General features: G+C 44.2%; 1 protein-coding gene and 1 long non-coding RNA gene across 3 annotated transcripts in view; one reads left to right on the forward strand and one right to left on the reverse strand.

The window, feature by feature from the left end:
• The window catches only part of LOC123512232 (irregular chiasm C-roughest protein-like), an 88,139-nt gene extending 62,794 nt beyond the window's left edge, over positions 1–25,345 (forward strand). The window contains exons 3-11 of one of the 2 annotated variants that reach the window (XM_045268489.1): positions 953–1,202; positions 2,544–2,784; positions 4,545–4,769; positions 10,058–10,185; positions 12,459–12,717; positions 13,224–13,379; positions 18,013–18,350; positions 18,650–18,823; positions 20,719–25,345. In XM_045268489.1, coding sequence (XP_045124424.1) covers positions 953–1,202; positions 2,544–2,784; positions 4,545–4,769; positions 10,058–10,185; positions 12,459–12,717; positions 13,224–13,379; positions 18,013–18,350; positions 18,650–18,823; positions 20,719–21,126 — 2,179 coding nt within the window. In that variant the 3' untranslated portion in view covers positions 21,127–25,345. The remainder of the gene's footprint in view (positions 1–952; positions 1,203–2,543; positions 2,785–4,544; positions 4,770–10,057; positions 10,186–12,458; positions 12,718–13,223; positions 13,380–18,012; positions 18,351–18,649; positions 18,824–20,718) is intronic. The other variant, XM_045268490.1, reaches the window with a different exon arrangement.
• LOC123512233 lies at positions 480–24,896 on the reverse strand. The gene is made up of 2 exons (XR_006677044.1): positions 24,771–24,896; positions 480–515 (listed from the first exon to the last, which is right to left on the reverse strand). It is a non-coding gene; the product is annotated as an uncharacterized LOC123512233 (long non-coding RNA).
• Positions 25,346–26,391: the final 1,046 nt, after the last annotated feature.

Genomic DNA, 26,391 nt, shown 5'->3' on the forward strand with positions numbered 1-26,391 from the left:
TTGTTTCTTTGTGTGTGTGTGTGTGTGTGTGTGTGTGTGTGTGTGTGTGTGTGTGTGTTTGTTTGTTTCTCATCTTAAGGTGTTTGTTTTCTTTGCTTTCCGAGTAACAACGGAATTTTGTGTTTACAATTGTCTATTTTGTTTCCATTCTCTCTCTCTCTCTCTCTCTCTCTCTCTCTCTCTCTCTCTCTCTCTCTCTCTCTCTCTCTCTCTCTCTCTCTCCCCAGTAACCTTTAATTATTCTCCTCTTGTCCTCCTCTTCTTCTTCTTCCTCCTCCTCCTCCTCCTCCTCCTCCTCCTCCTCCTCCTCCTCCTCCTCCTCCTCCTCCTCCTCCTCCTCCTCCTCTTCCTCTTCCTACCACTGTCCTCTCACCTCCTCCACTCCACCTGCCATCTCAACCTCTCATTAACTCTCTCTCTCTCTCTCTCTCTCTCTCTCTCTCTCTCTCTCTCTCTCTCTCTCTCTCTCTCTCTCTCTCTCTCTCTCTCTCTCTCTCTCTCTCTCTCTCTCTCTCCTTCGTGTCTACACTGTCCCCTCAATGAACGCTGCCTCTTCCTCCTCTTCCTCCTCTTCCTCTTCCTCTGTTCTCTTTTGCCTTCACTCTACAGACCACGTCTTTCCTCTTTTTCTTCCTTTTCCTCATTTTCTTTTTTTTCAGTCTCGCATTTTCCCCTTGAGAGGAGTAAATCCATCCTTTTCCTACTCCTATCCTTCATCTTCCTCTTTCTTCCTTTCTTCCTCCATTTTTTCTGCCATTCTTCCCTCCTTCAGATTTTCCCTATTCCTGCCTTCACTTTTTCGCTTTCCCTGTCTCCAGTGTTTTTTTGTTATCTCTCTCTCTCTCTCTCTCTCTCTCTCTCTCTCTCTCTCTCTCTCTCACACACACACACACACACACAATTCACGTACTTTACATTTTCTGACCTCTCTCTTTCTTTATCCCTTCGTCAGGTACTCCATGATCGGTTCTGACGAGGAGGGAGACTTCAGCCTTAGAATCTCACCTGTCCACTTGGAAGATGACGCCGAGTACCAGTGCCAGGTGTCCTCAGCCACGGAGCTCCCCCTTAGATCACAGGTGGCCCGTCTTACTGTCTTCGCTCCCCCTGACCGGCCTAAGGTGACACAGCCTCCTGTGGCCACTGCCGGGGCGGCTCTGACTCTAACGTGTTCCAGTAGTGGTGGTCGCCCTGCTCCTGAGGTAAGAGAGAGGGGGAGGAGGGGAGAAGAAGGAAGAGGAGATGGACAGAGGGAGAGGGGGAGGGTAGAAAGGAGGCAGGTAGAGAGAGGAGAGAAAGGGAAGGGAGAAGGAGGCAGGGAGAGTGAGGGAGATGGAGAAAGAGGAGGATAAATGGTGAAATAGACAGACAGACACTGAGGCATCCAGAGAGAGAGAGAGAGAGAGAGAGAGGGAGAGGGTGTGAGAGTGGGAAGGTAAAGACATGTACAGAGAGGTTGTTAGAGGGGAGAGAGGAGGAGAGAAAGGGATGAACAGAGTGTCAAGAGAGGAGACAGAGAGGAAGGAGAGGCAGGGTTCTGGTGAGAGAGAGAGAGAGAGAGAGAGAGAGAGAGAGAGAGAGAGAGAGAGAGAGAGAGAGAGAGAGAGAGCAATCACTCAATAAATATTTTTACTTTTTTTTCTTCCTTCGTTCGTCTTACATACATACATACATACATACATATATTCCTTTGACCGTAAGAATACAAACACTAAATAAGAAACTAATTATACGTGTGCGTGTGTGCGTGTACGTGTGTGCGTGCGTGTGTGTGCGTGCGTGCGTAGTTCGAAAGTCATTACGCGAATATTCATCAAAGCGAGAGTAAATAATGAGATAGAGAAAAAAAAAAGGCTAAAAAAATAAATAAATGACTCGTGATAAATTGTGCATTACTCATAGGTGAAAATAGTAAATTTGTTCACTGCGCAAAAATGAGGCAATAAAAGGACTCGCTTCCCTCTCATAAAACAGATGGGAGGGAAAAAAAAGGAAAGGTGGAAATTAGTTACATATTTTTCCCCCGAGTTAGTAACAATAGGAAGGATAATAACAGTCACATTCAACCATACGATAAAAGAGAAAACTTGTGTATGTGAGTAGATTTAACTGTATGTATGTATGTATGTAAGTATGTAGTAGTTGGAGAAATAGTAGTTATAGTAGTAGTAATAGTAGTAGAAGTAGTGGTAGTAGTAGAGGTAGTTGTAGTATTAGTAGTAGTAGTAGTAGAAGTGTAGGTAGAAGTCGAAATATTTGTAGTGAGATTTGCAACATAAAGAAGGGGGATTTGGAGAGAGAGAGAGAGAGAGAGAGAGAGAGAGAGAGAGAGAGAGAGAGAGAGAGAGAGAGACAGACAAACAGACAGAAAGACAGAGAAACAGAAACAGAGCGACAAAGAAAGAAAGAAAAAAATAAGTTTACCTAATAATAAAGAAAAAACAGACAAAAACAAAAATAACAACACCACACTCAACCAAACCCACACTAGATCCACCTTTCATCCACCCACACTAACCCACCGCCCACCACTCCACCTTCAGATCCAGTGGCTAGATGGATCAGGCGGCGTCATCCACAAGGGCGTTAACCACACTCAGAAGCCGATGGAGGATGGGAAAAGGATGTATGCCCACGCTACTCTCACCTTCACGCCCACGAGACACCACCACGGGCGTACACTCACCTGTCTCACCCACAACCCCGCCCTTAACACGCCCTTGGATGCTAAAGTCCGTCTGAATGTAGAATACCCGCCGGAGGTCCAACTTGAGTTCTCTCCAGGTATGTTTCTCTCAACTGTGTTTTGTTATTTGGGGTTAATTAACATGATTTGTTGTGTCAGGTGTTTTTTCTCTTTTTCTTATTTATTTTATTTGCTGCTTTGTTTTGTGTTTATTGTTTTTGTTTTGGTTTATTAATTAGGTTCTTGATTACTGCAGAGTGTGGTTTTTTGTGTTTTTCCTGTTTATGTGTGTGTTTGTTAATATGGTTCTTTGATTACAGTTAGTTTGTTTTGTGTTACGCTTGATTTATATGCTAATCTTATCATCTTTCTTCTTTTTTGTATTTTTTTTATTTTAGGATTATTTGTCATATATTTGTTCACTTGTCTATCCGTTTGTTTCATTCATCACTTACTTTAAATTATCTCTCATTTAATTCAACCCTTTCAATACCAGGACACATTTTTACCTCGAGATTTCTGTACGATTAGACCATTTTATTGACATTAGGAAAAGTTGGTGGAGGTCAGAAGATTAAATGCCAGTCTTCACTATTTTAATCCCCCACATGAGTTTCTGAAGCTGTGTAAAACCACCAAATAGTAAGAAGAATGAATATGGAAACGCGTCATGGTACTGAGGTGATAGATGAATGGAAAGAAAAAAGAATGAAAAGAGAAAAAAATAAAGAAAACATCATCTTTAATTGGCTCGTTTATCTCCACTTTCATTCAATTTAAGATGGTTCGTGCTATTTTTTTTTTCTCTCTTCTCCATCTTTTTTCATTCCTTTTTTGTCTTCCCAATTTGCACATCCGTTAATTAGCTACACAGATGAGTGGCTTTTTTTTTTGTCAAGTTATTATCTCAATTAGTTAATTAGGAGAGTGTGTTCCTTGTCGATTTATTCGTTAACTCACTCGTGTCTATCTATCTGTTACAAGATCACCACTTTTTTACGTTAATTTCTTCATTCTTTCATGCATTCGTCAATGTTATATGATTTCTCTTTAGATAACTAGGGAAGTGTATTTCTTTCTTAGTTTATTCACTCATATTTTTATCTGTTAGAACACTACTATTTTCAAAGCTTTTTCTTCCTTTTCTTCATGTAATTATCTGTTCATTGCATGTTCAGCTAATTAAGAGAGTGTTTCCTCTTCATTTACTCTTTAATATCCTCATTTCTATTTACGAATCAATTTCTTTCGTATTTCCTCTTTTTTCTCGTGTATCTGTTTATTATTTCTATTTAGGTATTTATTTATCAGGCTCACGTTTCCAAGTTTCTTTTTCAAAACATTTAGGCAAGTAAGAGTCTTTTTCCCCCTCAGTGTTTTCCCTCCGGACGTTTGTCTCCCCGTGGTATTCATATTTTTGTCCATTCTATTTACCTCCCGGATTGATTTTCTCTCGAGGGAACGCACGGAACAAGGCGAGGCTGTAAGAAGTTTTCCACATATATTTTTTCCTAATATATTCCCTTATTTATGTAATACAGGGGAGATTGTCAGCTTATTGTAGGGGAGCTCAGTGAGGGAAGGGGAGAGAGGCAGGGAGAGAGAACGTGTCATCTGTCACCACACACACACCCACACACACACACACACACACACACACACACACACACACACACACACACAGTACTAGAATAAAAAGAGCAAAACAAACTGCGCATTAAGTCACCAAACTCTATTTCACCATTCCTTAGAGAGACATGAAAACAGAATACATCCAAATAACCTTCAGAGAGAGAGAGAGAGAGAGAGAGACCAAGAAGGGAGTAATACCTGGCAATGTTTTTTCCCTCTACTGCAGAAGAGCTCTCAGAGGGAGTGGAGGCATCTGTGACCTGTCGCGTGGAAGCCAACCCCTCCGAGCTGACTTATAGGTGGTTTCGTGGGGGCTCCGAGGTGACGGGCGCCCAGGGACCTACTCTTCCCCTGGGGCTGCTCTCTCGCTCCGACAACGCCGTCCCCGTAGCCTGTGAAGTTACCAATTCCGTGGGCACCTCCAGGAAAACCCAGTCCCTCAATGTGCGATGTGAGTGTTGCCTTGGCTTGTCTTGGCTTGGTGGTGATGGTGGTGGTGGTGGTGGTGGTGGTTGTTTTCTTCTTGATTCTTTCTTTGTTCTTTGTACTTTTTGGTGTGGTTGTGGTGGTGGTTGTGGTGTTTTATTTTGGGGGGTGTCTTTATTTGCGTTCTTTGTGGTGGTTGTGGTTGTTGTTGTTGGTGTTTTTTTTGTGTGTGTGTGTTTTTTTGTTCTTGATTTTTGTTTTATTTTTTTTCTTATTATTTATTTTTTTTGTTCTCTCGTTCTTTCTATTCTTGTTCTTCATCTGGTTCCTATGTATCCTGTACTTATCGACCTCACCGTCCTCCTCCTCCTTCTCCTCCTCTTTCTTATACCTCCTCCTTTTCCTCCCGAACCTCTTCTCTTCCTCCTCTTCCTCCTCCTCCTCTTCCTCCTCCTCCGTTATCTATTCCTGTTTCCACTTACAAAACCCGTTATTGGCGACTCTTTATCGAAAAATATCCCTGATTGGTGGAAGCTTGGCGGAAGGGGCGTGGCTTATTCCCCAAGTTAGTGGGAATAAAGTAGAATTAGGGCGTCTGCGCGCGCACACACCTTACGTATGCACCTATTGGTCATTAATACCTGGAAGCTTTTAATTCCCAGCCACTAAACTAAACCAGGTAATTCAAGGGATGTTTTTTCCCTGAGTTTGCATGATAGGTGGAGCGTAAAGACCCTTGCTCTGGGATACACCTGCTTGCCTGCCTGCTTACCTGTGCAGTCGATTTCGCTAATGGGTCGGGACTAATTAATAACTATCTCTACCTGGCCTGCATGAACCTTACCTAGGTGTATTAACGTGTTCATGCTAATTAGGACGACTCGAGCTGTTTACCTGACGTGTTGATCAATGTGTGGTTGAGAGAAAGGATGACGAGGGAATGAAAGGGTAGTTTGGTTAGGTTAGGTTAGGTTAACTTGGGTGAGGTTGGTTAGTTTAGGTTAGGTTAGGTTGGGTTGGGTTGGGTTGGGTTGGGTTAGATTAGGTTAGGTTAGGTTAGGTTAGGTTTGGTTTGGTTAGGTTAGGTTAGGTTAACTTAGGTTAGGTTAACTTGAGTGAGGTTGGGTTAGTTGAGGTTAGGTTAGGTTGGGTTGGGTTGGGTTGGGTTGGGTTAGATTAGATTAGGTTTGGTTTGGTTAGGTTAGGTTAGGTTAGGTTAGATTACTAATTGAGGAAAGGAAGAGAAATTAATACTTTGTGTACAGTATAGTAATGATAAGAGGAAAAAATGAAAATAATGAAAAAGATTAGATTAATGGAAGAGGAGAGGAAGAGAAATTCATACACGGTTTGCTGTTTTGTAATGAACAAGAGAAAGAATAATGTGGAAAGGTTAAGTTTTGTTTATTTTTAGTTAATGAGACAAGAAAGAAAAAAAGTAATGAAGGAACGGTTATATTACGGTGAGTGAGAAGAGGAAGAATCAATGTGAGGCTACGTAGGTCAGGTTAAGGTTAGCTAAAATTGGTTTATTTTTAGTGGATGAGGATAAGAAGATAAATGGACCCTGGAATGTTATATTTAGTTTAGTGAGAACATTGTGAGTGTCCCCGCTGCCCTCCACACCCCACGCTCACCACCCCACGCTCCACAACCCACGCTCCACGTTCCACCTTACACGGGCTCTCCACATTTCTGCACGCAACTTCTACATTAATTTAATTCCCTGAATTTGAAACCAGAGAGAGAGAGAGAGAGAGAGAGAGTTAGACAAATCAGACAGACAAATGGCTAGATAATTTATCGACCATAAACTTGGAAACATAAAATCACGTTAGCTAAAATAGACAAGACGAATAGAGACAGACTAGCCATAAATAAACACATAGAAACAAAAAAGACATCAAGCCAGCCAGGAAAACAGACCGATATGAATCAGCACACAGACGAAGAGATGCACGAACAAATAAACAAAAGATAAACAATAAACAAAAAACAAACAGATAACACACACACACACACACACACACACACACACACACACACACACACACACACACACACACACACACACACGAATACAAAAACCTCAAACTTGCTTCACTTCAAACCTTACCCCAAAACACAAACACGTTTCGACATGTTTCATCTTGTCTCGTCTAGAAGGAGAGAGAGAGAGAGAGAGAGAGAGAGAGAGAGAGAGAGAGAGAGAGAGAGAGAGAGAGAGTAAATCTGCCACAAGTCTGCGTCATGGGAGAGAAGAAGGAAGGAAGGAAAGGAGAGAAGGAAGGAGGCTGGCTGGAATAAAAATCTTGAGGTGGGCCGTAACTTGCCGAAGAAAGCTGAAGGGTGTTGTTAATTTCAGTAAGAGCAGCAGCGGCGGGTAATCTGCTGATGGGCCCCGGACGCTGTGTTAAGTGCCTTGTGGAGGTTAGCGCCATAATTTCGGGGACAATTCGGAACTCTGGCCCGCTACGGTGAAGGTTTGGAGAGGGAGAGAGGTGGGTGGTGAGTGGAGAGGGGAAGTTGGGTGTTTAGTCTCTCTCTCTCTCTCTCTCTCTCTCTCTCTCTCTCTCTCTCTTCATTTCAGTGGTTAATAATTCATGCCTCTTCTATCTCCTCCATAACACGTGCCACCTTTGCAGAGAGATCAATAAATGCTCACCAACTTTACACCATCTCTTCTCCGTCCACTCCTTCCCTCCTTCTCTCCTCCCTTCTTCCTTCATCTTCCAGCACATTGACTCCACAACTTCACCTCCTCTCTTGCCTCTTGGAAGAAAGGAAGATAAGGTTTGGAAGAATGTATTAAAAGGATGATCTTCTTGCTTAGTCTCTTCCACCGGCCACTGTCAAGGAGGCTGTGGCAAATCAGAAGAGTGAACTAAGACGGGTGACTAGGAAGAGATTTGTCACTTTCATAACGGAGGGATCTTTTTTTATATTAGTTTATTTGCATGTTGAAAATGAGGTAGTGTTTTGAGGGGTTGAGTGACGTAAGAGAGAGAGAGACAGAGAGAGAGAGAGATACACACACAAATGTAGACAGTTATATACAAACAAAGACACAGACAAACGTACAGAAAGAATAAAAAGGAAGGTAGACAAGAATAAAGACAACAAGACAAGTAAAAAAATTAATAGATATCACAAACAGAAAAAAAGAAAGAGAAAAAGAGAACCAGACAAAATCAAATGCACTTACAACACACACACACACACACACACACACACACACACACACACACACACACACACACACACGAGATACTAGGATTAGCACTAGTAGCAAAGATAATTTCATAGCTGCTTAAAACATGAGTCCAGTGTGGCTTTTTTCCTCTTTTTTCCATTTTTCCCTTTTTTCATTCTTTTTTCTATCGAGAGAAGATGAGGAAAGGGAACCGGATTGCAGGAAAAGAGAGAGAGAGAGAGAGAGAGAGAGAGAGAGAGGAACAACCGAACTCTTCTCTCTCTCTCTTTCTCTCTCTCTCTACTCCCTTTCCTTGTTCTTTTTTTATCACTTTGAATTCACTGATCGTGTTTACTACTGAGCTCCTCCTCCTCCTCCTCCTCCTCCTCCTCCTCCTCCTCTTCCTCCTCTATGTTTACAGATATGCCGCGCCGAGCTGTCTTCCCTGAGTCTTGAGCGCACCGATGTAATGGCGTAGAAAACTCTTCCGAAAAAATGTAGTTTGAAAGTTTCCGACAAAGTGTTAGAGATTGGTAGGGTTACGTTTCTTCCTCCTCCTCCTCCTCCTCCTCCTCCTCCTCTTCCTCCACCTCTTCCTCTTCCTCGTCTTCCTCCTCTTGTTCCTCGTCCTATTCTAATTTCCTCCCCTCTCCCCATTCCTTGTCTATCGACCTCCCTTCCTTCACTTCATTCCACTCCAGTCCTTATCTTCCTTTCCTCCTCCTCCTCCTCCTCCTCCTCCTCCTCCTCCTCCTCCTCCTCCTCCTCTAAGAAGCAGGGGCAGGACTGTCTCGTGGTTCCTTTTCGCATTTGGTTTTATTTTCAGAGTTTTGGTTGTGTGTGATGTTTATGAGCCGAATGTGTTTTGTTTCTTTATCTAGAAAACTTTCTTCCGGTGTGTAACGTGTATGTTTGGTCTTTATCTTGAGGAGGAGGAGGAGGAGGAGGAGGAGGAGAACGAAGACAACGGGGTGTAGGAGCATTTTCTATTTGTTTTGTATTTGTTTTCCTCCTCTTGTCGTGAAAAAGGAACATTTATTTTTGTTTTCTTCTTATTTGCTATCTTTTTTTTTTCTCTTTTTATCACACCTGCATTTCTTTGTTTCAGCGTCTCTCTCTCTCTCTCTCTCTCTCTCTCTCTCTCTCTCTCTCTCTCTCTCTCTCTCTCTCTCTCTCTCTCTCTCTCTCTCTCTCTCTCTCTCTCTTTATTCCTTCTCACTCAATTACCTGCTTGGACGATTTACCTTTTGCAGAATTTAATCAATTTTACCCCAAGTTTTAAATTTCTTTTATTCTATCGCGCATTTTCTTTCTTTTTTTCTTTTTGAGTGGGTGTGAGAATTGCATTTTAATTTCTAGTTCATTATTCATTATTTAGTTACACACCTCATGAATTACGGATCTTATTTGCTCCATTACCTATTTTTTTTACTTTTACTTCTCTCTCTCTCTCTCTCTCTCTCTCTCTCTCTCTCTCTCTCTCTCTCTCTCTCTCTCTCTCTCTCTCTTGCAGTTCTTGTTTTGTACGAAATGAATTGGAATTATCTGTGTCATTTCCTTTTTCTTTTTCTCTCCCTTCCCCTCTTTCTTTCCTCTTTCTTTCTTCCTTCCTTTCTTTATTTCTTTCTTTCTTTTGTGTCTCCCTGTCCTGTCTTCTTTTTCTTGTTTTTAGTTTCTTTTTTTTCTTTTTTCTATTTATTCATCGTCGTGTTTCACTTTTATTTCTTTCTTTCTTTTCTGCTTCTTTTTTTCCTTTTTTCTCTTACTGGAAGATTTCTAAGAAGACTAAGTGAGAGAGAGAGAGAGAGAGAGAGAGAGAGAGAGAGAGAGAGAGAGAGAGAGAGAGAGAGATCCATTTTCCTTTCTATTTACCTTATACTCGTACCCAACATTTCTCATTTTCTTTCCTGGGATAGATGGAAACCTACCCAACTGTAACTTAAACCTAACCTAACCTAACCTAACTCACCCTAACCCTACCTAACCTAACCTAACCTGACCTAACGTAACCTAACCTAACCCAACCTAACCCTATCTTAACCTAACCTAACCTAACCTGACCCAACCTAACCCTATCCTAACCTAACCTAACTTAACTTGACTATCTTTCCTTACCACAGACGCGCCGCTCTTCGTGACGGCACCCAGTAGCCAGTCCTCAGAGCCAGGCAAGGTGGTGACCCTCAAGTGCCGTGTGGATGCCAACCCGCCGCCTGAGATCATTTGGACCCGCTCTCATCACTCCAAGGTTTGTATTAGTGGTACTCTTGCCTTCAGTTGCCTCTTGTTTACTTCGGTTTTCTTTAAGTTGGTGGAGTGTTGCATTATTGTCGCCGCTAATTTGATTACTGTTCTTATTTCATTCATTTATTCATTTTATCAAGCAGTTTTTTTTTTTTTTTTCCTTCCGCTCTTTAATACTCTAGGTTAAACTGTTTTTTTGTGTTGTTTTTGTCCTTTTTCTCTTTTTCCTCCTCCTCCTTTTTTTCTCCTCCTCCTCCTCCTCCTCCTCCTTTTTTTTCTCCTCCTCCTCCTCCTCCTCCTCCTCCTCCTCCTCCTCCTCCTCCTCCTCCTCCTCCTTCTCCTGTACTGTCCTGTCTCTCTTATCTGTAGCCAGTTAGAAGTAGTTACCAAACAGCCTCGAAAGGACCAACAGGTCTGTTGCTGTTTGGCTTTCCTTTGTATTCCTTTGTATTCCTCCTCCTCCTCCTCTTCCTCCTCCTCCTCCTCCTCCTCCTCCTCCTCCTCCTCCTCCTCTCCCGCTTTTCTCGTGTTCTCTTCCTTGCTCTCATTCATTATAAATCCGCACTCTCCTTTCTTCCTATCCTCCCTCTCTTTCTCGTGTCGTCCTTCCCTCTTTTTCTTTATTATTAATGTGTACTCTCCATTCTCCTTCTCTTCTCCTCCATTATTTGGTATTTCACCTTGACCTCTCATCTCTCTCTCTTTCTCTCTTCTTTTCTTTCCTTCTCTTTATTCTTCCCCATTTTCTGTCCTCCTCCCTTTCTTGCTTTTTATCTTCCGTCTCTTTTGTCACTTTTCCCTCTCCTCTACTTTTCTCTTTCTTTATTTTGTCTTTTTTTTTGCGCTCGTTTCTTTTTCTTTCCTTTTTCTTAACCCTTTCCATCCTTCCTTACTTTCCTTTCTCTCTTGTACTTTGTCATTTCTCCTCCCTCGTCCCTCTTCCGTCTCTTCTTTCTCACCTTTCCTTCTCTCCTCCTCTTCCCATTCTTCTTCTTTCTTTCTTACTCAATTTTCCCTCTCCTGCACCCTCCCTGTCTCTCTTCCTCAATCTTCTCTACTTCTCTTCTTTCTTCGTAGTCACTTTTCCCTACCTCGCTCCTTCCTTGTCTCTTCTCCCTCTGACTCCCCCCCCCTCCCTCTCCCTCTCACCCATGACATCTGACACTCCACTACCCTTGCAGGTTGATGGACGGTCTAATACACCTTCCTTCAATCCATCGCTCTCCCATCAATCACTTCTCTAAATTGAAAAAGTTTTACCCCTCCCACTTTCCTTCTCCAACATCCCTCCTTCCTTCCCGCTTTGCTGTGTCTCTAATTGGCAGTTCACGGCGTGGAAATAATGTTCACCTGCCAGATAATCTCCGTCAGCTAGTGAGTGGTGGTGCCTCTCTCTCTCTCTTTCTCTCCTCTCTCTCACTCTCCCTTCGTTGATCCATGATTTTCTCACCTTCGTCTCAATGTATTTTCGTCTAGGTGCAATCTGCTTCGTCCTTCTCTCCTCCAGCCCTCGTGTTCTCTATTCATTCATTTTACATCCCCTTCTTGGAGTGATTTAATTCATGCCTTCCTCTTCTTCCTCCTACTATCTCTCTTGCTCTCCTCTCACTCCTCTAGTTGATTCATCATTGTCCCCTTTCGTCCTCCTCTCAGTTCATCTTCCTCCTCTCTCTCTCTCTGTTCTGTTGTCTTTGATTCGTCATTTTCTCTTCCTTCTCCTCCTCCTCTTCATCCTCCCCGTCTTCGTTCTCTTCCTCCTATTACTCATTTATCTCCCTCTCCTTGTAGTACTTAATTCATCCTCCTCCCCACCTTTCCCTTCTTTAACGTGGTTTATCGCTTCACCTTTCCTTTCACTCAACTCTCTCACTCACTCACTCACTCACTTAAGCACTCTCTCCTCTCCTACTTATCACCCTCAGTACATATCACTTTGCATTCACTTTTTTTCTTTATTTAACATGTTTATCACTTCACTCAACCACTCTTATCCACCTTAACCTCTTCAATACTGGGACACTTCTTTTACCTGAGGATTTCTATACGATTAGACCTTTTCACTGACAACAGGAAGGGTCTATGGAGGTCGGAAGATTAATGGCCACAGTCTTCACTATTTTAATCCCCCCACATCAGCTGTGTAAAATCATCATATAGTAACCACAAGGAATAGGGAAATGCGCCATGGTACTGAAGAAATTAACCTTTCCTTCACTAACTCACTCACTCATTCACTCACTCACGCACTCACTCATATCCACCTCGTCTCTTCCTCAGGTGGTAGGACGCGGACCAGAGCTTATGGTGTCGGCCACGGCTGCCAGTGCGGGGCTCTACATCTGTTCCGCTCGTAGTCCAGGCTTCGCTCCATTAGAAGGCCGTGTTCACCTCAGACTCCGCGGCCCACCTCTTATCAAGGCACAGGCGGTGGTGGCAGTGCCCGAGGGGGAGCCTGCGGTGCTGCGGTGCGGGGTAGTGGCCGTACCGCATCCAGTAGCTGTTACTTGGACCAGAGAGGGAGCGTCTGTCAACTCAGGTAAGTGTCGCAGGAAGGGTTACCAGTCGTGATGGTTTTTGTTGTGGTGTCCTTGTTTGTTTGTGTGGCAGTGGCTGGGTGGGTGTGGCCTGATCTGGGTGGGTGTGGGTGGGTTTGGATGGGTGGGTATGTATCTCAGTTTGTTTCCTATTTTTTTTTTTTTTTTTATGCTGTTTACGTGTGTATCTTGTTTTCTTGTTTGACCTGAATTTTTTATTTCTCCTTATTTATTTTGTTTATGGCTATTTTTTCCTTTTTTCTATATCTTCTCTTTTTTCAGCGTTCTATTTGTGTTTCATGTTTCCTCTTCTTATATTCAACCTTTTCTTTTTCTTTTGTTTTTCATATTCTCTTTCCGTGCGCTTTTCATTTCAGCTTTCTTTCCATGTGTACGTAGATCTTCCCATCCCATATTTCTATCCGCCTTGTATTGCGTCTCTGTCCCCGTGTTTTATTCCCAGACATATTTCTCAAGTCCCCCCCTCCTTTCCCTTCCCTCGCTGCAGAAAACGGGCACTCGGTCAAGGAGGAGCAGCGTGCGGATGGCGTTGTGTCCACTCTTACCATCAATAAAACCACCACTAAGGACTTCGCTTCTTACAACTGTTCGGTCATCAATGAATACGGGGTTGACACTCGTGAGATCCTCCTGCAACGGCAACGTAAGTACCCAGCTGAGGTATTAACCCTTTCAGTACCGTGCCGGGTTTTCATATTCATTCTGGTTACTGTTTGGCGATTGTGTATAGCTTCAGAAACTTATGTGGGGGATTAAATTAGTGAAGACTTTGGGTATTAATCTTTTGACCTCCATAGATCTTTCTTAATGCAGGTAAAATAGTCTAATCATACCCAAATTCAAGATAAAAATTCGTGGTATAGTGGAACCATGCGTGCTTTGGGGTCCGAGGGGTCTCCAAGCGCACGGGTTCGAATCCTGTCCACGGTCCGAGTGTAGGTTGAGCTTCCTCACTCGGGGCAACGGTTTCCTAGCGGGTGGGCTTTGAGATAGGAGGTACCCCCAAAAAAGTAACCCTTTAGCCCATAAATTCCCGTCAAAAGCCCACATGGTATCAATAAAAAAAAAAGTGTTAATATGATAAGGGCCACGTAGGTCTTTTCTGTGTCAGTGATCAGAAGATGACAGGAATTATCGGTTCAAGGTAGAAAAAGTTGGATTTGAAAAAAATATTGACAGAACTTTAGTTTTCTAATAGTGGTAGATGAATGGAGAGGAGTAATCAGTGTGTTAGAGCTGAGCTATTTGGAAGCTTTGGAGTATTAGGTGAATTTATGGAGAGGGTCGATAGATAGAATTAAGCAAGTGTGTTTGGTGCATAATCAGGTTTTTTTAGTGCTGAGTTATTTCAAAGCTTTAAATCATTAGATAGATTTATGGATGGGGTTGATAGATGGAAATAAGCAAGTGTGTTTAATGTTGCTTTTATTTTCTCGTGTATAATCAGTTTTTTAGTGCTGAGTTATGAGAAAGATTTAAAACATTAGATAGATTTATGGATGGGGTTGATAGATGGAAATAAGTTAGTGTGTTTAGTGCTGCTTTTTATTCTCTCATGTTCTTATGTCCTGTTTCCTTCGTGTCCTGCCCAGTAAGACCTCAACTTGCGTGGTTTTCTTTCTTATTTTCTCCATCGTGGTCTTTGTCTTGTGTGTTTCTGCGGGCTTGGAAGAAAAAATAATAAAAAAAGACTTCCGGCCGAATATCAAGTTGGCATTCAGAGCGAGAGTCTCGGAGGTATATTCTTGTGTTGCATTATTTGCGTGACTTGAGAGATGTTGATGTATGTGGTTTTATTTTATGTGAATATTATATTGTTTCCGAAAATTGCACACAGCGAGGACCGTCGTAAAAAAAGCAGGAATCCCTCGAGGTGGCACATTTTGCCCGTAACTTTCAGAATAAATCTCAAAGGCAAAGCAAAAAGAGACTCGAGAGAGAACCTTCTATCAGACACATTCGCCCCAGACACCGAAAATCCGGGAGTTTAGAGGAACAGAGACAAGGAAGAGAAAAAGACGCTGACCTCCACTAAACGAGACTTATTTTGCATATACATATCTCTCTTTTTTACTGCGGAGCTTCTGATGATGAAGAAGTAAGCGAAGGAGGCGGAGAAGAGATAGAGTTTTGTTACTGTGGTACTGAATAGACTTGTAGGTAGAGTGGGAGGAAGAGAGCGGAGAAGACTGACGGAGACTCTTGTGCTGAGGTGGAATTATGAGAAACTAGAAAAGATGATCGATTACGGTGATTTTTATGTCATTTCCTTCATTTTCCTTTACTTTCATAGTAGTAGTAGTAGTAGTAGTAGTAGTAGTAGTAGCAGTGGCAGGAGTAATAGTAGTCGTGGCTAGAGTATGAATGTCGCGCGTCCTTCTATCTGTAATTAGAATCGAATGCCAAGGAAATATAAATCAAGGGAAGGAAAAAGAATAGTGGCTCGCATAAATTACGTAGGTGGGCGAGCCATGAACAGGAGGAGGAGGAGGAGGAGGAGGAGGAGGTGGTGGTGGTGCGTACAGGAGGGAGGGGAAGCGAGGTGCGTGCAGGCAACACAACACACCACCGCGGTCACCATCTGCCGCCAACACCCGCTCGTAAATTGTCTCTCGAAGCTCCGTGAGTGACGAAACCTCAGTGGCGAAGCGAAATTCACGTCCAAGAGAGAGAGAGAGAGAGAGAGAGAGAGAGAGAGAGAGAGAGAGAGAGACTAAACTAGAACCAAAATAAAGTTAAATCAAGTAAGTCTAGCGAAGAACGGGTTAAGACTTGCCTTGACTTGCATTGCTATATATTTTAAGCTAAGTTCGCCAGGCAGCCTTGAGTAGTGCCTCGTCTTGCCAAGCTGAATGACGCTCGCAGGAGTACACGGCGAGTCAGTCAACTTGAGTGAACTAAAAAGACTGACTTAAATACACTTGGTAAGACTGAGTTAAGCTAGAAGGATGGCGGGGGAATGTAAATGAGAGAAGTGAGTGAGGGTGAGGAAAATCTTGATGAAGGAGTGAGGAGGAATGCGAAGTGTGAAATATGTACGTACGTTTCTCTGAGTGTTCTTTTTTTCTCCAATTACATATTTCCAATCCTGGTTCTTCCTGGAATTTCTTCGGTGCCAGGAATTGTTATTTATTGTTGAGTGTGGGTGTGAAATTATATCAGCAAGACCCTCTATTTGTGTGTCTCTGTCTGTAATGGTAGGGAAAGTAATGGTGGTGATTCTAATGATTAACCCCTTCAGTGCCATGACGTGTTTTCATGTTCATTCTGGTTACTATTTGGTGAAGACTCTTGCAATTAACCTTCTGACCTAATTAGACCCTTCCTACTGTAAATAAAATCGTCTAATCATACCCAAAACTCGTGATACAAATGCGTCCCGGCACAGAAAGGGTAAAGATAATGGTGGTAATAAAAATGAATAAATAACAAGATCACGAACATGAATAGAAACATGAATGAAACAAGGAAGTAAGAAGAAAGAAAGCTGTCTCGAAATAATAAAGATAATAACAAGCAAAATAATAATAACAAATGATACGAAAAGAATTAAAATAAAAACGTAAGCAAAAACCAAGAAAAGAATAAGAAAATAATACAATTAAGAACAATAGAATAAAAAAAAGGTAAAATCAGAGAAACTTATAGGTAAATCTTCCTTGGAAATAATGATATTTTTTTTTAAACTAACGAAAAGGAAAAAAAACTCCTTTAAAACAACAAAGAAAATAACAAAATTAAAAGTACGAGCAAGAAGAACCAATCCCTTCACCAGCAGTCCCATCACCAGTCCCTTCACCACTAGTCCCTTCCCTGTCCCTTCACCACTAGTTCCTTTAACACCAATTCCTTCATCACCAGTCCCTTCACCACTAGTCCCTTCCCTGTCCCTTCACCACTAGTTCTTTTAACACCAGTTCCTTCACCACCAGTCCCTTCACCACTAGTCCCTTCCCTGTCCCTTCACCACTAGTTCCTTTAACACCAGTTCCTTCATCACCAGTCCCTTCACCACTAGTCCCTTCCCTGTTCCTTCACCATTAGTTCCTTTAACACCAGTTCCTTCATCACTAATCCCTTCACCACTAATCCCTTCATCACCAGTCCCATCACAACCAGTCCCTTCACCAGTCCCATCACCACCAATCCCTTCATCACCAATCCCTTCATCAGCACTCAGTGAAAGGCCAAGAGGGAGGAGAGGAAAGGAACATGTCACCTGAGCATCACCTGAGATCGGGTGAGCTATGCAGTGCAGGTGGAGGCGACACCTGCCTCTACATGTCCTCTGCTGAACGCTTCACTGCCCACGTTGCCTCATTACTTGTCTCTACACGCCGCGCCCTCGACCCGCCCTCAGGCAAAGCGGTAGCGGTAGTGATGGTGGTGGTAGTGGTGGAGTTTGGCAGAGTAGCCGAGTTTGTTGGTCCGCACTTGTCGCAGCGCCAATCAGTATTATCAGGAGGGGACGACTAGCCAATCATGGAGCGCCCCAGGGGACCAATCCGGCCAATGAGCAAGGAGTGGTAGTGTGAGACAGCCAATCAAATGTCGCCTCGGGGCAGCATTAATCTGACAGGGTGTTGCAAATTGACACTGCCTGCCGCGGCGGAAAAACTGCGTATAATTACCTGCCGCCCATTAGGAGCTTAATAATAGAATGCTTGTATATGATTCTTGTCGTTTCTGGTTCCTATTTGGTGCTTTTAGAGCGATTTAACGGCGTACAAAGACTAACCTAACGTAACCTAATCTAATCTTCACTGATTAACCTAACCTAACCTAATCTAACCAACACTGATTTTATGGGACAAAACTATTAGGTGAGTGGTTCATAAAAAGGTCAGGTCAGGCCAGGTCAGGTCAGGTTAGAGTACTTGAGGTCACATAAGGTCAGGATACTCTTTCTTCCTCATATGGCTGATCTTTTCTTTTTCTTCCTTCTTTTTACCGTGTGTGAGTGTCGTATCGGGTTTTCTTTTCCCGATGGTCATTTTTCTTCCGGCGTGAAGGGTTTGGTTATCTGTGGTCCATTGAAGAAGTGTTATTATTAAGTAGAGGGTTTTGTCAAGATGTCATTAGTGTCGTCTTGTTGTATTACCTGTATTTCTCTTGATGCTTTACAGGGAAAGGTGTTGTGGTTGGCATTTGGTCAGAAGAATGATTACCAATACTCTCTCTCTCTCTCTCTCTCTCTCTCTCTCTCTCTCTCTCTCTCTCTCTCTCTCTCTCTCTCACACCAAAATGACCATGTTCCCTTCTCTCTCTCCCTACAGCGGTAGTTCCTTTGATGGTGGTGGTCGGCGGCGGCGCGGGAGTCGTGCTGGTGGTAGTGGTCGTCATCCTGTTCATCCTATGCGGACGTAAGAGACAGGCGAGAGGACCCAAGGACAAGGCGGCGGAGGCAGGAGCGGTGGTGGTCGAGAAGAAATCCACATCCTCATCTACCTCTTCCGTCGCGGCTGTAGGAGGCGGAGGCGGGGGTCTGGGGGGTCTTGGTGGTCTCAGCGGGGTCAGTGCGAGGGAGGAGAACAGTGTGGGTTCCAACATGGGCACTGCGATGAAGATGATGCCCACGTCGCTTCTCGCCCACGACAGCCAATCAACAGGGCAGGTGGGTTTCTTGTTTTTCTGACGCTATTTCCTTCAGCTGCTGCTCCTGCGTGCCTGTCCTGCCCTGTTTTTTTTAGCGTTGAGTAGTTTTGGGGTGTGTTCGAGTGCTTGTCTAGAGAGAGAGTGAGAGACAGAGTGTGTGAGATTAATTAATAGATTCGTAAAAGATACATCATAATTCCCAGTGTTCCTATTGAATAAACTGATAATTAAACTAGATGTGCCGTAAAATGCATCTTTTCTCAGCACTGACGCCCTCTCCCTCTCTCTCTCTCTCCCTCTCTCTCTCCGCCCCGGCAGGAGTCCGATGCGAAGGACACTGAAATCCGCACCTCCTCCTCGCTGTCCGCCGTGGATCGAGACTCAGACAGCGGGTGGGAGAAGGAGAGCAGCAAGGCGTCACCGAGGGAGCCCCAGGCGGCGCCCCTAGCACAGCCTCGCTACAGTGTGGGCTCCACTGTCTTCACCCCCCCCGTAAGTAGTCCCTCCCCCTGCTCCTCTCCTTCCTCTCCCGCGGCCCCGTCCCCTTCTCTCTCCTCCTCCTCATCTCACTCCTCCTTGTCCTCTTCCTCCTCCTCTTCCTCGTCTTCTTCGTCCCCCTCCTCCGCTTTCCACAATCCCGCCTTTGTGGATCTTCCCGCCACCTCGCCGCCTCTTCCTCGCTTCCCTCACCCACACCCTCGCCTCCACCTGAGAGTGCTCCCCCCTTTCAACCGCACCTCCCCTCCCCTCCTATAAACTTGGTAGTAATAGCCTCCCCCTCCTTGACACCGCTGAACCTTCCTCCTTCTCCTCTTCCTCCTCTTCCTTCTTCTCTTCCTTCTTCTTCTCCTTCACTGTTTCGTTTCCCTTCCATCGTTCATTTGTTCCTCTCCTCGTGGTTTTTTTTTCTTTCTCTCTCTTTCTTCTTTCTCCTGGTTTTGTTTTGTCTCCTCCCTCTTTTTCTTTCGTGCCTTGCTTCTGTGTTCTTCCTCTCCTCTTCCTCCTCCTCCTCCTCCTTTTTCTTCTCTTTCTCATTCTTCTTTGCCGTTTCGTTCTCTTGTCTCACTTTTTTCTTCTTTCTCTCCTCTTGTCCTTCTTCTCGTCTATCTCTCCTTCTTCGTCTCTGTCTAGGTTTTCTCTTCTTCCGATTTTATTCCCTCGTTTGCCCTCTTACTCCTCCTCCTCCTCCTCCTCCTCCTCCTCCTCCTCCTCCTCCTCCTCCTCCTCCTCCTCCTCCTCCTCCTCCTCCTCCTCCTCCTCCTCCTTGTCACCAGTGCTTCCTCGTTTGCTCCATCTTATGTTCACCTTCCTCTTCTTCCTCCTCATCTTATTCCTCTTCCTTTATACTATCTCTCCGTATTTCTGTCCTCCTTCACGCCATCATTTCCTCCTCCTCCTCCTCTTCTTCTCCTCCTCCTCCTCCTCCTCCTCCTCCTCCTCCTCCTCCTCCTCCTCCGTGCCTTCTCTTCCTCTTGGCTGCCCATTTCCTTTCTGTATTCCTCCTTATCCCTTCATATTTTATTCTTTGTGTCATGAACTGTTTTCCTTGCGGTCTATTTTTCCCCCTCGTGCCACTTCCAATACCCTCACTCCCCTCTTCTTTCCCCTCTCCGCCGAAGTGATACTTGTCCTTCCCTCTCCCTCGCTTTCTTACCCACAAGCATCCTTTCTTCCCTTCCTCGCATCCTTTCCCTGCTTCCTTCTCATCCTACTCCTTGCTTCCTATCCCCATGCATCCTTTCCCCGGCTTCCACCCTCTCCCCGCCCGTCCCTGCTAGCTCCCCACCCTCTCCCCTGCAAGCATCAGACCACAAAGGAGCGAGGTCTTCCCGCCCTAAGAAAGTAGCTCATCTGTGGTAAGCGAAAAGTTGGGTTTTACTGGCTTAAGTTTGAGGTGTTGGCGGGGAGTTGAAGCTAAAGACTCAGAGGTTTTCCAGGTTATGTCTTTGGACCTCCTCCGTCACCCCTCGAGGCCTTGCAAGCTCTGGAATGTAAAGGTTTAAGAGGCTCAAGTCTAAGATTACGGTGTCAGATTAATTCAGTGGTCTCGCGTGGTGACGGATGGGGTTCACAAAGATATATGTGTATTTTTTTGCAATTCTATACTTCCCATATGAATTCTTGTGATGATAATACTGATAGTAGTGATAATTAATGCTAATGATGATAAGTAATATGCTGGAACTCCTCGCGTTCAACCAGACATCACTCAAGCCTCATGTAAGAGACGAGGAAGCCCTTGGAGGAAGTTTGCTTACCTCTCCTTTCGCCTTTAAGCTCATAGGTCTCGTCTCTCGATCCCCCTCTGTACACACTCTCCGACACTCTCCCGTGCTGGGCCAAGATGACTCCCGGCTGAATCCCGCGTGTTCTCTTCCCCCTCTCAGGACCAAGGCTACATCTCCTATGTCGACTACACCCGTGACTACTCGCCCGTGCCTGTCAGCGTCGGGGAGTCCTACCAACAGTTTCAGGTTGGCGGTCCTTTCGCCCGATCCACCCCTGCCAGCGACCCGCCCTCCTCTCTGCCGTCATCCGTTGCCCCGCCCCCGTATTCCCCTTCCCCTCATGGCAACGCGGACATCAACGGCGGCCCTAATGGCAGGGTACACGCGTCCGCCAATGGGAAGGTGGTAAACGGTAACGGCATCAACGGGACGCTGAAGCACGCCCTCCTGCAGGACCTCAAACAGGAGCTTAAAAGGGACCTCTCGCAGGACCTCGACTCAACAGTCCTACACAGCAAGTATATCATCCCGCCGCAGAGCAAAATTAAGCCCGGGACGTTGGTTTAGGGCTTATCGCTTCCCTCGTAGGGCTGAGCGCTGTAGTTTTCGTAGTGAATTACACCAAGTGACCATTAGACTCGAGAACGGCAACTCCTCTGGTGGTGATGGACAGAATAAATCCCGGAGTGGAGCAAATGGACCGTGTTAATGGTTGTTAATTTCTTATCTGCCTCGTTGTGTGTGTGTTTCCTTCTCTCCGAGCACTTCGAGGCGGAGGAACCGAGACCAACTGGCCAAATTGTTAGCAGAATAGGTGGAAAACTCTTATTCTGAACCTCAATTTTAAAGTCTTTGTTGACTTGATTTATAATATATATTTAATTATATATATATAGTGAATCTCCTGTGCCGTATTGTGGGGAGTCCAACCTGGAGAAAGGAAGCTTGAAGGACCAAATCCGAGTATATCTCCATGAAGTTCCCAATCCTTCCACGGCCCCCCTACCCCGCCCCTCCCGCTCCCCACGCCACCCCACGGAAGGTCTCCCAGCTAATCGTAAGGTGTACAGATCTGTGATATGAGTTAGTAAGCGCCCAGAGATGTTTTAGCCGGAACCAAAAAAGCAAAATGAGTGCGTGTGTGTGATTGAGACTCTGCCGAGGACTGTGGACTGTCTACAGGAGGCGGTGAGGCGCAGAGGGAGGCATATCACCCTCGGAAGCGCCACTAACCGCTGCGGAAGGCGTATGTTGCGAATGTGTTGCGAAGTGTTACGAAGTGCTTTTTTCGCTACCGCTTCACCCGACTCGCTGACCTCGACCATCTTGTTAGCGGCATTGTAGCAAGACGTGTTAAAAAGTGACTCTATTAGGAAAGAAAATTCTAACAGTTACCTTTCTTAGGATGTAAGAAATTATAAAAGCAATACGATGAAGCAGGTAGAGGTCGCGACGAGGCTGTGTGTGTGTGTGTGTGTGTGTGTGTGTGTGTGTGTGTGTGTGCGTGTGCGTGTGTGTGTGTGTGTGTGTGTGTGTGTGTGTGTGTGTGTGTGTGTGTGTGTGTGTGTGTGTGTGTGTGTGTGTCGGTGACCAATAAGTATTTTTTTCCTATAATGACATGTTTGTGGAAGATCTTGATGGTGTGGTGAATGAGACTGTCTTGCAGGTGTTTTGCAAGAAGGAGTGTGTGAATATACAGATAATGTTTATATATACTATGGATATATACGCATCTGTATTGGTATTTGTATCAGTTCTTTTACTGTACATAATGATATTCGCACCAAAATGTTTCCTCCCCAATCATGACTTGTTGTGGTGGAGTGCGTGTGTTGCCTGCGGGTCAGCTGAGGCCACCAGTGGGCGAGGGCAGAGCAGGTGAAGGGCGCTACCACTTCCCTACGACAGGTGTGCTTCATTACAGGTGTGTGTTGTTGTATGTGCTGCAGTCACGTGTGTTCAGCTGCAGGTTAATAAGGTGTCTGTGTATACGACCCACGCAGGTAAGACCCCGGCGCCTGGGGACGCTGCCACACTGCCACAAGGCGCGTGGCTCTGTGCAGGCGGCGCAGCGCCACGCGTCAACTCACCTCGCTGCTTCCCCGCCGCGCCAAGGTTTTCGAATCACACGAAACTAAATACATAAAAATTTTATGAATTAAATTTGAGGATAGTTATTCAAATGTCCCCAGTCTTCAGAAATTACATACATAATGTATGTCATTTATTCATTTGCACTTTTTAATATTTACACATATCAGAAATTTTAGAATTTCTGACGGAAATTCCTGAAGAGCAGCGGGTGTTGGTGAGTGTGGCTCAGTGTTTGGTGCTGTGCGTGGTTGGCGCCGCCTCGCCGTCACCTCCGGGAGTCACTTGGCCGCCACGCGTGGCGATCTGAAGCATTGCCTTCCTCCTCCCCGGGCAAAGGGTGCGCGTTGCCAGCCCTCGCCCCGCCGCCTCAGCCCTGACCGGGGTGGTGCATGCCGCTCTGCTGTTTTGCATTAATAAATACTTGTTGGAGCTGTGGTGTTAGACCTTTACGTGTTACTATGCTAGCTTCCGAAGGAGGGAACCTTCTTCGTGGGGGGAGTGAACACCCTTCGCCCTCTGCGGTGTGGCCATCAACCGACGCTCTCCTGCTTCTGTTATTATTATTACTACCATTATTGTTTTATCTTCCTCCCTTTGCTATGTTCTCTGCATCCATACCCGAGCCCATCCCACCGACAGGCCAGACACTTCCACGCCACAGTTTTATTTAAGAACCACAGACTCTTGACGCATCGCCACCTCCAAACAGTTACTTCCTGAACCTCACTGACTATATCCTGTAAGAACAGATTCTGCATCACAAACCAAGAAGGGCAACGCTTACCTCCCAAACCTCACACTCTTTACAGGAAACTACAGACTTCCTTAGCACCACAAGAGTCTTAGGGAGTTATTTTCTGAACCTCTGTCTTTAATAACAGCAACTACAGAACTCTTAATCCTCACAAGCATATTCATAACCGAACAATTACCTCTTGCATTTTTACATTATTTTCTAAGAAATACAGAGGAAACAGTCCTTATTATGACATATATGGTAGTCATTTTCTAAACATGATAATCTTAAAAAACTACATGATAAAACAAGACATTACCTTCAGCATCTACATGACCAACTATTACCTCTTCACAATCCTTAAAAGCTACAGGAAACTGCATACTTTTTATATCACAAGCATTCTCATGACATCACAATTACCCCCTTAACCTTACATATATAACTCCTTCATTACTGGGACACATTATTCACCTTGAGATTTGTGTCTATGGAGGTGAAAAGATTATTGGTCAGTCTTCACTATTTTAATCCTCCACATGAGTTTTTGATGCTGTATAAAGTCAACAAATAGTCATCAGAATGAATATGGAAATGCGTCATGGTACTGAAGGGATTATTGAGAGCTACATGAATATACAGACTCATCAGATTTTAAGAACTACAGGAAACTACAGATTTTTTTTTATATTACAAACATTCTCATCACACCACAATTACCTCATTAACCTTACATATTTAATGAGTGCTATAGGAATCTACAAACTTAACAGATACAGCCTGAAACATTACATCTTACTTTATCACCTCAAAGTAACACATTAACACACAAACACTCGACCACCGTGCAGTTTTGCGACCATATTTTGAAACACCTGCACCGTACCACTACATTCAAAAGGCTCTAATTGAAAGAACACAGTTTTTTTAAGAGTGTTTTTACGATTGCAGTAACATATCAACAAGATTTCTACATTACCAACGGGAGAAACACTCTTGAAAACCTAACTGTTCATATTTTATTGGCCTTGAAGGTAGTGGTGAGAGAGCAAGTGTTTCTGAGTATGAGACATGATCTCTGTGGCGTCCGGTCCCAGCACTGCATTACCGCCAGGAAGACTTAAAGGCCAAAGGGAGCTCCTATTCACGCTGATGACTCGTGCTAACAGTGATCATGACAGACAGGAAGCCACAAGAGGGATGCAGTGTAGGTTGGACAGATAGACAAGCTTATCGATAAGTATTCCATATATTTGTCGAGTTTTATTTTGTTTTTTGCGTTTTTTTCTGTGATTCTGTATGAGCTTTATCTGGTCTTTGTTACTCCCAATGAAGGATTGTTTTTATCTTATCAGTTTGCCTTCTTTATGGGTCCCTATACTCTCTCTCTCTCTCTCTCTCTCTCTCTCTCTCTCTCTCTCTCTCTCATTTTCCTCACATATGATAAGAGAGATCGCTCAATACCTGTCTCTCTCTCTTTTTTCCCCTTTATCGTTCTCTTCCTCTTATCAGTTATTTTTCCCTTTCCATCTTTCTATAAACGTTTCCCCCTCCCTCCCCATCCCCTCCCTTCTCACCCTGTCACTCTCATTCCCTCTCACTTTCACTCTCTCTCTCACCATCTGTCCCTCATGTCATGCTCCTCTCTCACCCGTCTCCCCCACTCCTCTCAAACACAAGAGCCGAAGACTTTTCCAAAACTCCTTGACAGATTTTCCTACACTGTCCAACTCTCTCCTTTTTTGTGTTCGTGAGTTGTAATTTGGTGAAAAGCGAGTCTGTTCTCCCACCAAGTTTCGCCCAAGTACTTCCTTTTAGTTTTCTCTTTATTTTTCACTCAGCACCTTCTCTTTGACAATCAGGTAAAGCAAGAAAAAACGTCACATCGTCACTGAAATACGTTATGATTGTGGTTGGACTCAATGTACCTTTAAAAATATGTACATGTGAGCTGGTGATGTTCTTTTTTCTCTTTTATTTATTTTTTTCGTGGGAATGCTTGGAAGTAAAATGTCGAGGTTGACGTGTCGTGAGCAATAATACATAAGACGAGAAGGCAGAAGGATCGATAGGGTGTTTTCTGGGGCCACGATGGAGGAAAAGATGAGGTTAGAAGGAGAACGAGGCGAACGAAAAGGTACAAAAGAAGAGAGTGATAAAAGAGAAGTGATGAAAGTGAGGTATTTTAGAGGAAAGAGAGGATAAAAGGAAGAGGGAAAAGGTGATCGAAGTGAGGGAAGAAAGAAGAAGAGGAAGGAAATAGGAAAAGAATAAAAGCAAGGAATTACAAGATGATGGTGATGGAAGGGAGAGATTAAAATGAAGTAAAGATAGAATGGAGATGAAAACGATTAAAAAGATTAAGGTGATGGAAGACCAAGATTACAAGGAAGAATAGAGAAAGAAAAGAAGCATTTCGAAATACTGACGAAAGAGGAAGGTAAAAAGGAAACAGGATAGGATAGAAGGAAGAAATAAAGGAAGCACTTGAATGATAGAAGGAAGGAAGAGGCAAGAGGTGAGGAGAGGAATGGTTAAGAAGGTGCGAGCGAGGTAGGTCTCTCTCTCTCTCTCTCTCTCTCTCTCTCTCTCTCTCTCTCTCTCTCTCTCTCTCTCTCTCTCTCTCTCTCTCTCTCTCTCTCTCAGGTGGTGTCTGTGAGGAGTCTTTCATGCCAAGGGTTCAGGTTATGTTTTTCTATCTCTCTGCCCCCTCAAGACCAGAGCACAACCTTACGTAGCTTTCCAATGATCCCCCGGGCACACCTTCCTTCCTTGGTTACTTTTCTGGTTATGTTTTTTTCCCCTTTCCTTTCATGTCATTATTTTTACTTATTTTTTTCTCTCATGTACTTTTTCTCTGGCCACGGAGGAAACTGTGTGCTTTACTGATGTGTGTGTGTTTGTGTGTGTTTGATATTTTTTTATTCTCTCTTATTTATTGGTTTATTTATTTGTTTGGGTTCCTATTGTCTTCAGGTTCTATTTGGGAAGATTGTTTTGTG

Source organism: Portunus trituberculatus, chromosome 33 (genome assembly GCF_017591435.1).
Source record: "Portunus trituberculatus isolate SZX2019 chromosome 33, ASM1759143v1, whole genome shotgun sequence".
NCBI lineage: Eukaryota > Metazoa > Arthropoda > Malacostraca > Decapoda > Portunidae > Portunus > Portunus trituberculatus.